Source organism: Chiloscyllium plagiosum, chromosome 51, assembly GCF_004010195.1.
Source record: "Chiloscyllium plagiosum isolate BGI_BamShark_2017 chromosome 51, ASM401019v2, whole genome shotgun sequence".
NCBI lineage: Eukaryota > Metazoa > Chordata > Chondrichthyes > Orectolobiformes > Hemiscylliidae > Chiloscyllium > Chiloscyllium plagiosum.
Window position 1 is genome coordinate 2,288,523 of NC_057760.1, and position 12,341 is coordinate 2,300,863.

Below are 12,341 nucleotides of genomic sequence, written 5' to 3' on the forward strand. Positions count from 1 at the left end.
AGATATGAATGCAATTTTCTTCAGGCAATCTCAGCAGGAATGTGGGGTGGGTGGTGATGGGGACATTTTTAAAGAGACTTCATGAGCTGTATAGTAAATCAGTATCTGACTCACTGCAGCTGGGTTCAGAAGTCATGACCTCAAAGGTCAGCACTGACCTTGTCATTTCCCCCTCCCCTGGCGTCCTTATCTCTCCTTCACACGAGGGCAGGAAAAAAAAACTCGCCGCCTTCCGCCAGCAAGGCGTCGCTTTTTGAAAGCCACCCCTGACCCGGTCACAGGAACTGGGCTGCAAGGAAGGGAACATTTGAAGGCTTATATCAATGCCAGCTTTCTGTGATTTGTCTCATCAACACGGTATCCTCCCTTTTTCGTGGGATTACAAAGCAAATTTACAGTGCTCTGTTCATACCAAGGACTGGGTCCTGATGCTTCTGTTTAATGCCCAGATCTGTACTTTGAGGATTGTCCTCCTTGAGAATTGAGAAATGAATGATTCACATTACAGAATACCCAAGTTACTAAGAATGGAAGAAGAGGCAAAACAAATCAAGATGGAGCAACTTGGTAGAGCCACAATAACATTGTAAAAGCCCGCAAATTCATTGTGAGTGACAGTTTTCAGATCCTGTGGCAGATTAAACTGAAATTTCCTTAATTGTTTGTCTCACTGTTACACTTCCCTCTTTTACCCCAAGAATGTAGGTCTTGTTAGCTGCTGAAAAGCTGCTGAACTTTAATATACTTCATGATGTGAAAGTTTAATCTGTGAATGTCAACAGCTTTTCTCTCAAAAGGAGGCAGACTGTCATCCTCATGTGTGCATTTTGAAGTAGGAACCCTGATCCAACCCATCACTAATCCAGGGGTTACAATAGTAATTACAATGTCTTCAGAGCTGAAGGACAGAAGATCAGAGAACATTTCCCTAATCATTCCGTTCAAAAAGTAGAACAGAAACGGTTGGAAATACTCAACCAGTCTGCAGCATTAGTGGAGACAGAAACGGAGTTAATGCTTTGAGTCCCAAACGACTCTTGGACTCTGAAGAAATGTCATATTTGATTTGAAATGTTAACTTAATTTCTCTTTCCACAGATGCTGCCAGACCTGTTGGGTTTCTCAAGTCCTTTTTTTTGTTTAAGATTTCCAGCATTTGTAATATTTTGCCTATTTTTGCGTGCTTCAGGTTGTTCAATTAGTAAAATTTACCATACCATAGGGGAAACCACCAAGGAAGGAAGAAAAATCCATGGAATTTTTAAAAGAGAAAATAAAATTCAGTGTTCAACATTTATGAAATATCACTCATTAGGGCAGCAATGTGTGGCATCACTGAGTGGGGGGCTGCAAGTTAACTCCTCCCCCACATTCCCAAATTCAGAAACATGGGATAAATGTGAAGGGCATATTCTATCAAGCTTCTCTTACCCAGTAATTAATCAACAAAAGCACAGATAATGGTCTGACAAGGAAAATAGGATACTATTTCCGTGATAGCTCAGTGGGTAATTACACAGTGTGATGTGGTATCAAGCCACACAGCTTAGGATGCTCCCTGTTTGTGTCCTTGCCTGTGCTGAATTTGCTGACCTCAGCCAGATAGGGCTTGGATTCCCACTTTCAGTTTCATAGGGACTGGATCAGGGTGTAAGAAACAAGGCACCAGTTAGATTTATAAACCTAAGCGAGAAGATTTCTTCACATCCAAGTTCTACATGGCTGAACCTTTATCCAGAGGTATGGGACTTGATGTTAACTCACTCTAAACTCACCCACTTAGACAAAGTCAAAATAGAACCTTATCACCCTAAACTCTCTAACCAATGGAAACAGCCTCTCAGCATCTACCTTGTCAAACACCCTCAAAATTTTTATATGTTTGAATTAGAACACCTTTTAATCTTCTACATGCCAGCCCATTCTACTTAATTACTACTCACATTACAACACTCTCATCATGAGACTCAATCTGGTAAACCTTTGTTACACTTCCTTTAAAGCAAGTATATCCTTTCTGAGACACAGAGACCAATATTGTTGCACTACAGGTGTGCATTCACCAAAGACAATTATACCAAGATTTCATACCGTCATACACCAACCCCTCTCACATTCTTCATTGTCAAATAATTTACTAACGTTGACTATCTAGATTTACACACATAGGTGCCTCGCTGCCACCTTCTCAATGAGAATTCTGAAAGGATAGCAAACACTATCCTTGCATAAGTCCCATGAATGAATAAAACCAAGAATAGTTGCTAGTTTGAGGTAAAAACAATGACTGCAAGATGCTGGAAACCAGATTTTGGATTAGTGGTGCTAGAAGAGCACAGCAGTTCAGGCAGCATCCAAGGAGCAGCGAAATCGACGTTTCGGGCAAAAGCCCTTCATCAGGAATAAAGGCAGTGAGCCTGAAGCAGGTGGAAAAGGAGATAGGCAGGTAGGACAAGTCCGGACAAGTCATGGGGACAGTGCTGAGCTAGTTTGAGGTACCAAGTGCTGCTGCAAGGATGACCCCATAATTCCTTGTCTGGGTTTGTCCTCTGTCTCAAAAATTAATCAATGCCTTCAGGAGAGGAGGAGAATGAACTGTGTCTCAAAGAACGGACATAATTTCAAAAAGTAAATGAAGTAAGTGCCTTGTTGGTACCAAAGTCAATTTGGGTCTTACTGTGGTCAAATTTATGAGACTGCAAACTGTTGTTGGAGTGAAAATACATTCCAATAAATAACATAAATACTACAGTGCAATCCTCTAATAGATCCTGCAAGTTTCAGAATAGGCAATGAAATATATCTGTCTCCAGTAGCGTAGAGCAAGGGAATGTATTTCACAAATTATTACAATCACAAAGTATTTCTAGCTTAGTCACCCTACCTGTGATCATCTGTTGTGCATCATATGGTTCCATGTAGCCATCATTTTCCCCAACTCGTTCTGCATCATTTTGTCCTGTCTCTCGTTTCTTGGCATCATAGGGATCTGCATAATCCTCTACAATGATGACCTGTATGGAGAGGGGTTGAGTCAGATACATAGTATTCAGAATGGAAGAACTTGACTTCATTAACACATTAGTTTTCTGTGATGTGATCCATTTTTAGTTGACATGTTTCATCTCTTTAAGACTCTATGTGCACATCTGCTCCTCCTCCTCTGCAAAGCTCAATTAAAGCCTAACAGGCACTTCAGTTTCCCTTTCCTTTGAGCAGGGGAATATTTACATTCTGCTTAATGCCTTTCATGGAAGAATTGGTCTCCTTTTGTTCCCAGATGTGTGAGACTCACCAGCTGTAGCGTCATAGCCACAGGCCGAACTACCAAGCCTTTTTTGATTGGGATTGTGGTTGACGCATAAATGATGGCAAACTTTCTCTTAACTGGCATTTCTGGGACCAGGAGTGTGCCAGTTGATCAAATACTCTGGATAATCAAGAGTTCCACAAAAACAAGTAATAGAAACATAACGCAGGGCAAATACGCGTCACTGTTATATTTTACTGACAGCATAAATCACGTAAATAATAAGGCAACTTTGCCTTAAATAAAACTTACCAAAGAGTCTTCTCACTTGCACCCTCAACTGACTACTCATACATCGTGGTATTTGAGACAAATTAACTTAAAATTGAATCAACTATTGATATTTCATGTGTCCATTCGTTTGAACAACAAGTACATTTACTTTGAGGTTAATACGTTAAAAAAACTATAATAATTGAACAGAACAATACACTAAACTTCACTCAACTAAATTTGAAGTGTATCATTTTTTGCAGGTTTATCAAGAGTGCCGATTCATAAGACAGCAGTTAAAATGAAATTTGCTGTCATGTATTTTCTTACGCAGGATTGAGCACAAGTTTTGTGCATAACCTATACATTTATCAGTACTGTAATTAGCAATGAAGAACAAGTGTGGAAAATACAACCCAAAACCTGTGTTAAACTAACTGATTATCAGAAGAATAAAATGTAGCTGAGCATGCTTCTGCAATGAACTGGTTCAGAATTTGATGCCTGAGACTCCCACATGGTGGGTTAACAATCTCTCCAAAAATCAATCTTGCAATAGAGAGGGACCAGGAAGAAAGGGAAAATCGTCAGAAAGCCTAGACATACAGAAAGTGTGGCATTGGCATTACTTCCCGTCCAGTATACTTTTAGGATTGAGGTGCACATACATGTGAAACAAGTGTATCTGGACTTGTACGATTGTGAAGCTGCTTTGCATACTCATGTATGTGGGAGCTTTGTTACAGTTTGTAAACTGGAATGTAATGATCCCATTTTCAATTATGAAGATTCCATTAAAAGCTAAATGTTGCACATCATCTACTAAATGCCAACTAGGGTTCAGTGGGTAACATGCTCATCTTTAGCCAGGAAATTGTGGTTTCAAATCCCATGCAGTGACTTGAACATAAAATCCCAGTTTACTGTCTCAGTGTAGTGAGTACTACATTGCCAGAGATGCTAATTCCCAGAGGAGTTGTCAAATCAAGGCCCCATGTTGCATCTCAGATCCCATGGGACAATTTCAACAAACAGCAGGGGATCTCTCACTGGAAGCCAAAATTTATCCCTCAGCCATATCTTTGAAATTGATCATCTAGTCACGATTCCACTGGTGCTTGTGGGATCTTGCTATGTGCCTGTGCGCCACATAAATTGCCTTTTTCCTCCATTGCAACAAAAAGTACCTAACACGCTGTGAAAAAGCTAGGGTCTTCCTGAGGATGTGAATGGTGCTGTATGACTGCAGTTGAAGGGTGACCTTATGAGGTTTATAAAATCATGAAGGGCAGAGACAAGGGTTTTTTCCCTCAGATGAGGAAGTTCAAAACTGGCGGGCATATTTTTTAAGGAGAAAGATTTAAAAAGGACATGACAGGCAACATTTTTACACAGGGAGTGGTTTGTGTGTGGAATGAACTGCCAGAGAAAGTGGTGGATGCGGGTACAGTTACAACGTTTAAAAGCCACTCAAGTTCATGAATAGGAAAGGTTTGGAGGGAAATGGGCCTAGCACAATTAAGTCGGACTAGGTTCATTTGGGAACATGATCAGTGGGAACTAGTTGGACCAAAAGGTCTGTTTCCATGCTGTATGACTCTACAAGTCGATTTTTGTTATTGATTGGGAAGTAACAATAATTAGATTTTGTCCCTAATTTCTCCTCCGCTCCTTTTGAGGCCAATTCTTGGTGGGGTATGGTTCTACAACTCACCTGAACCTTATTCAACTGGCTAGTGTTTACGTTTTAATACTGGAAGAGAGTATTAAAGGCTACTCAACTGTGGAAGGCCTCTCAGATACTTTCCCAACCCACTTTCTACGCAATACATAGCCCAGCAAGAGTCGCTCATCAAGAGCAGTTTCTAGATTAGATTAGATTCCCTACAATATGGAAACAGGCCCATCGGCCCAACAAGTCTACACCGACCCTCCGAAGAGTAACCCACCCAGACCCATTCCCCCTGACTAATGCACCTAACACTATGGGCAATTTAACATACCAATTCACCTGACCTGCACATCTTTGGATTGTGGGAGGAAACTGGAGCACCTGGAGGAACGGGGAGAATGTGCAAACTCCACACAGATAGTTGTCCAAGGCCAGAATCGAACCTGGGTCCCTGGCACTGTGAGGCAGCAGTGCTAACCACTGAGCCACCGTGCCACCCACTCATGGATTTTTCCCTCATGGATATTGCAGATCACTGCAGTGCAGCCTTAGCTTAGATAGAACTTGGAGCCATCCAGCTCTATTTAGCTTAGCAGCAAACCAAACATCCCACTTACAGAGGTTGTGAGTGCTCATTCAATGGCTCAGTGAGTATTCTCACAATAAAATAACTGGCTCAATACAAATCTGACATCCTTTTCTCATTTTGTCTCTGAGCTGAAACGTCCATTCAAGTCCCATTCCAAAGCCTTCAGCACAAAAATCTAAGAAAACACTTCAGTAAAATACTGAGGGAATGCTGTCAGAGATGCCACCTTTCGGATGAGCTGTTGAACCAAGGTGCTGTCCTCCCTCTCAGCTTAAGATAAAATACTCTGCAAAAGGATCTGCAAATGAACAGAGCATTCTCCCCAAAGTCATGCACTAATATTAATCCCTCAACCAAATAATTAAAAAAAGATGATTCCATTGGTGTTTTTTGGGTGTTTGCTGTGCACAAATTGGAAGCTGCTTTTGTAACATGATACACTGGTGATTGCATTTCATTGGCATTTAGGAATTCTGGAATGTCCCATGGTTATGAAAAGTGCTATAGAAATTCATGGTTATCTTTATTATTTGCAAAAAAATCGAGGTCCTATGTGTCAATCCAGATGGATGAACTGAAGGCACAAAAATTCTGCTGTCCGAGGCAAATTACTCCCTCAACCTGCACCACCACAAAAAACTACAAATCACCATTCATCTAAAGCCTTCTGCGGGTTATTGTTCATGCATAATGTATTTGCTTCCATAACATGTCACTGTACTATAAAAGTAGTCCAACGTGTGGTGTGCTAAGTTGCTGTATAAAGTTAAGGTATTAAGCAGTTCCTTACCGTGTCTTGTTTGGCGTTTCCATTTTCTTCATTCTCCACTGAATTCTGAATCCTATTCATAAGGTTTTTCCCATTTTTCTCTTGATTTTCCACTTTGATCAGTCTGTGTTTTGGTAAAATGTAGCTGGGTCCTGACAGTTTTCCAGGGTTTAGTCCTGCTTTTCCAGAATTTGTCCCAGTTAGTTTCCCCAGGTTCAATCCAGTCTTCCCTGGACTTTGTCCTGCTTTCCCAGATTTCAGTCCATTTTTCCCAGCGTTCGTCCCAGTTATTTTTCCAAGATTTAATCCCGTTTTTCCAGGATTTTGAGTGGGTGTTTTGCTAGCCTTTGGGTCAGGTTTCTTGGTTTTCAAATCAGGCGTCTTCCCAGTTTTTGCTTCAGGCTTCGCTGTTTTCAGATCTGCCTTCCTGGTTTTCATGTCTACTTTTCCACTTTTTACATCAGTTTTCCCTGTTTTTGAGTCTGCTTTGTCAGTTTTTGAATCTGTTTTCCCAGCTTTCTGTTCAGGTTTCAATTCAGTTTTGACTGGATTCTTCGCAGTAATTTTCCCTGGATTCAAGCCAAGTTTCCCAGAAAAACTTTGTCCTGACTTAATGGGATTCTGTCCCCGTTTCAACGATGGGGTTTTGACTGGTTTTCCAATTTCTTCACCATTCCCAGGATCAACGTTGGAATTTTTGCTGTTTTTTCCAGGGATACTGTTTCCAATTTCCCCAGATCCTTTGGGCAGTTTCCCATTATCCTTCTTTATCGTCAATCCATTTTTTATCAGTCCTGTAGGATTTTTCCCCTGAATTAAATTTTTCTTCGATTCAGTTTTCCCTCGTATTAGTGTGCTGCTGCCTGTCTTTCCTTGAGTCCCCACAGATTTTCCCTGCATCCCGGCATTTGGTGCTTTTCCGAGTTTTCCCAGCTCTGACTCATTGTGTCCTCTCTCTACAGCCCCTTTTGCCTCTCTTCCAGCTCCCCGAGGGTTCACCTCACCTTGAGTGGCACGCCGGTTCCTATTTGTTCCCTCACCATCTGTTCTGGTCCGGGTTGCACCCATGCCCTCTGGCTTTGGTCGGGTCTTCAAGCTCAGCTGGAAATCCTTGAACCACTTTGCCATAATGAGCAGCAATAGCACAATTTGCGCGGCCACAGGCTTGGGTTCTTATCAAGTACAGCGCAACTGGTCCTGGAAGTCTCCAACCTTAAATTAAAATGCAACTCAAACAGAGGATGCAGCAAAATCTTGGCGTTTTCAAAAGTGTGAACCTAGTCAAAAATAAATGTTAAAAACATTCAGGGTTTTTAGATCAGCACAGTCTGCTTTTCATCCAGCAATTACATTTTCTTCGACTCTGTGTTTTCCTGGGATTCCAGTCTAAAAGCTCCCTCTCTCCCTCTGAAGATCTCCACTTGTTGTAGACGTGGGCTATTCCACACAGCTTGCTCCTCTCATTAGCCTTCAAACTCCACCTTCCTGCCATTGTGAGTTTGAGTGATGACACAAGTACAGCCACTTCCACTTCTATGGACACCTGATAATTCAACAGTGGCTGAAAAAAAAAGCCACGCAAACATTTTCCATCTCACTGCCATTGTACTCATTCCTGTTTGAATTGAACACAATCAGTCTGAGAATGAACATTCATGGCAGGAGCCAGCTGACACCTTTTTGAAAAGTTTTCAGACACATCTTTTATTAACTTAAAATACAGTATTTCGTGTCAAGCTGTGAATCATAATTCTGCCCAATACTTTTATCTACACAATTGTGATCTCCATGTCATACGGTACAATAAACTGATTGTTAATCCCCAACCCTGCAAAACAACTTCTGCACGTAACGTTCCACAACTTAAAAGTCTCTTGCCTTTCAAAATTGTTTCTTCATGTGTAGTACGGCCATTATTTCCACATCATGTTCCATAATTACATGATCCTAATATGGAATAAATAGGTGATTTCGCTTACATGAGTGAAACTTTATTTTCATTCTTTCAGAGGATATGGGTGTCACTAGCTAGACCAGCATTTATAGTTCATCATAAATTGCCCTTGAGAAGGTAATGGTCAGCTGCCTTTTCAAACTGCAGCAGTCCTTGTGGGTGTATGATATCCAGTGTTTATAAGGAGGGAATTCCAAGATTCTCACCCAGCAACAATGAAAGAATAGCGATATAGTTCCAAGTCATGGTGGTATTGTTGCTGTCAGGTTTTGCTGGCACACTAGGAGAATGCTATGCTCCCTTCATTGCTTTCTTCCCAGCCCTCCAGCTGCCGTCTTCCCTCGAGATTAGTGTGAGATTTTAATTGGCGTGGGACCTGATATCTGACTACCCCTGATATCTGTCCTAAATCTATTACCTCTCAATTTAGAGCTATGTCCCCTTGAGCTAGCCTTCACCATCTGAGGAAAAAGGCTCTCATTGTCCACCCTATCTAACCCTCTGATTATTTTATATGTTTCAATTAAGTCACGTCTCAACCTTCTCTCCAACAAAAACAGCCTCAGTTCCCTCAGCCTTTCCTAAGACCTTCCTTCCATACCAGGCAACATCCTAGTAAATCTTCTCCGAACCCTTTCCAAAGTTTCCACATCCTTCTTATAATGTGGTGACCAGAACTGCACGCAGGTGTGGCCTTACCAGTATCCTGTACAACTGAAGCATGACCTCGCGGCTCTGAAACTCAATCCCCCTACTAATAAACGGCAACACAACATTTGCCTTCATAACAACCTTATCAACCTGGGTGGCAACTTTCAGAGATTTATGCATCTGGACACCGAGATCTCTCTGTTCATCTGCACTGCCAAGGATTTTACCATTAACACAGTACTCTGCATTCCTGTTACTTCTTCCAAAGTGAACTACCTCACACTTTTCCACATTAAACTCCATTTGCCTTGATGGTTTTTTTTTTCTTTATATATAAATGTTTTATAAAAGATTTAAAAAAGCTTTTCAATAAAAATATTTATTAAAAAAAAACTCCATTTGCCACTTTTCAGTCCAGCTCTGCATCTTATCTATATCCCTCTGTAACCCACAATATCCTTCAGCACTATGCCTACCTTAGTGTCATGAGCACATGATGAAGAGCTCATGCTCCAAACATCGACTCTCCTGCTCTTCAGATGGTGCCTGACCGTCTGTGCTTTTCCAGCACCACATCTTTTGAAACTGAGCATTACTAAGTTTGTTTCATTAAAAAAAACATATAAGGTTAGGAGAAAGGCTTTTCTAATTTCCCTACCTTGCCTTGATTGAATATGGCATAGGATATGGTCTTGAGTGATGCAAATCAGAACATCCCTCCCTAATGGCATTGTGGTCTCTCTTCAGCAGATTGTCTGCAGCTATTCAAGAAAGTACCTCACTACCACCTAATCAGGTGCAACTGGGCACAGATGATAAATACTGGCCCAGCCAGCAATTGCCCACATCCCATGACTTTTTTTTTAAACATCCATGATTCAATCCCCTACCTGTATCAACTAGGATTGTAAGTGGTGCACTATAAAGTGAACTTAGTCACTAGCTAGAATACAGAAGCTAGAAAGGGTTCGCATTCTAATGTTTAGGCAACAGTGAAGAGAGGAGGAAAAACAACAATAAAACAAAGGAGTGATATTTACCAGTCCAAATCATCTTGTATACCTCAAAATGGAGCTCAGTACAACTGGCATGTTCATTTCCAAGTATTAATGCTTTTTTCCCTCTGGAAGGGGTATAGATAAAGACAGAAAGGAAGTGAGAGAAAAAGGATAGAAGGAGAAAAGACTTTTTGTATCTTTTATCACCTCAGGATCTCACCCAGAGCCAATTAAATGCTGTCATAATCTACACTGATGGTAGTACTGGACAAGTCAGATTCCAAAGTAAAACCTGGCTCAATGGACAATAAGTTTAATTTTACTTTTTAGTGTGGAGATCAGTTATTGAGCATGATCACTAGATACAATCAATGTACATTAAATAAAATGTAAGAGTTTCTCATTCAAAAGGGAAAGCACCAACAACATTACAGGGACTATTGAAACTATTTCATTACAAACATCAGAAAGGAACATTCATCCCTTTTTATCACAATGATATCCTTAGTGATACTCAAACCTCAGTGAAGAGTCACCCTTTCCTTGATGCTAGAACTTCTAGTACATCTGGCATGGCTGTAATCATAAAGATTGGATGAAAAAAGGAAAACAAAGAAATATAAAATAAACAGAATGGGAAAACATTCTCATGCCATTTAGGAGCTTCAGCAGCTCATTTGTTGGCTGGTTAGGATTATATAGAATATACAATATAGCAATTGGCCATTCGGCACAATCAAACCATGCTGGTGTTTATGCTCATCCTAAGGGTCCTCTTGTTGTTTCATCTAAATTTACCTATTTAGAACATAGAACATAGAAGAATACAGCGCAGTACAGGCCCTTCGGCCCTCAATGTTGCGCCGATCCAAGCCTACCTAACCCACACTAGCCCACTATCCTCCATATGCCTATCCAATGCCCGCTTAAATGCCCATAATGAGGGAGAGTCCTTCTCCCTTGTGTATTTATCTAATTTTCTCTTAGATGTATCAATCCCATTTCCTTCCACCATTCCCTGTACTATAGTTCCTCATTCTTACCATGCTTTGGATAAAGAAACACCTTCCTAATTCTTCATTGGATGAATTAGTAACTATCTTGAAAGCATTGGTAATGCTCTTACCCACAAGGGGAGATATTCCCTCATCTGTAACAACTCTATCAAAACCACTCACTGAGCTAGACAGATCACTGATTGAAGAGGGAGTCCAGAATTATGGACAGCAGGTGGAAAAATGGGGTTAAGGTCATAATCAGATCAGCCATGATCTTATTGAATGGCAGAACTCCGAGGTCCACACACAGCAGCAGCTTTTAGGAAGTAGCGGCTACACATCAGCATGCCATTTGGTGAGCATACGTCCCAGTGATGGTCCTTAGAAGGAACAAAAAACTGAAGAACTGCAGATACTGGAAATCAGAAAACAGATATTGCTGGAAAAAAAACTCAGCAGGAGAGAACCAAGAGTCATTGTTTCGGGTCCAGTGACCCTTCTTCAGAATGGATCTGTGTTCTCTCCACAGATGCTGCCAGACTTGAGTTGTTTTCAGCAATCTCTGTTTTTGTCTTAAAGGGAATGATGGATGGATGCGGGGAATCAAATGAACAGTGATCTTTGCTTTGCCTAACAGACTTTGAGATGACAAAACAAACCCAATTTAAAACAGTGGAGAAGGCTTGAGGGCTGAATGGCCTAATCCTGTTCATGTTCCTTATGCTCAATAAGTAAAGTTAACTTTCATTGCAACAGGATTTGATTTCAGAAGTAGGGATGTATTATAGCAACTTGATGAGACCACATCCAGAGTTCAGTATGTTGTTTTTATCTCCTTACCTAAGTAAAGTTATACCTGCCATAGAGGAGGTGCAGCAGGGATCCAGTTGGCTGATACTGGGGATGACAGTATTCTCACTGTCCTGTGAAGAGAGATTGGTTTGACTGTACTCAGTAGAGTTTATAAGGATGAGGAAGGATCTGATTGAAATGTTTAATGATAGCATTCCTACATCTGAATCAGGAGACCCTGATATAATTCCTACCTACTCCAGAAGTATGTAATAATATATCTGAACAGGTTGTTTAAAAATATCTAGTATTCTAACAGGACTAGGCAGACTAGATACAGGGAAGATGTTTTCCTGATTAGGGAGTCTAGAATCAAGGGTCACAGTCTCAGGATA

The 12,341-nt window shown here is 40.9% G+C and overlaps 1 protein-coding gene across 1 annotated transcript in view; it reads right to left on the minus strand.

Moving 5' to 3' along the window:
- Positions 1–8,132, minus strand: part of LOC122544717 (SH2 domain-containing adapter protein E-like) — a 34,064-nt gene extending 25,932 nt beyond the window's left edge. Inside the window, exons 1-2 of the mRNA XM_043684006.1 lie at positions 6,575–8,132; positions 2,885–3,014 (exon numbers count right to left, since the gene is read on the minus strand). Of these exons, the coding sequence (XP_043539941.1) occupies positions 2,885–3,014; positions 6,575–7,681 (1,237 nt within the window). The 5' untranslated portion in view covers positions 7,682–8,132. The remainder of the gene's footprint in view (positions 1–2,884; positions 3,015–6,574) is intronic.
- Positions 8,133–12,341: the final 4,209 nt, after the last annotated feature.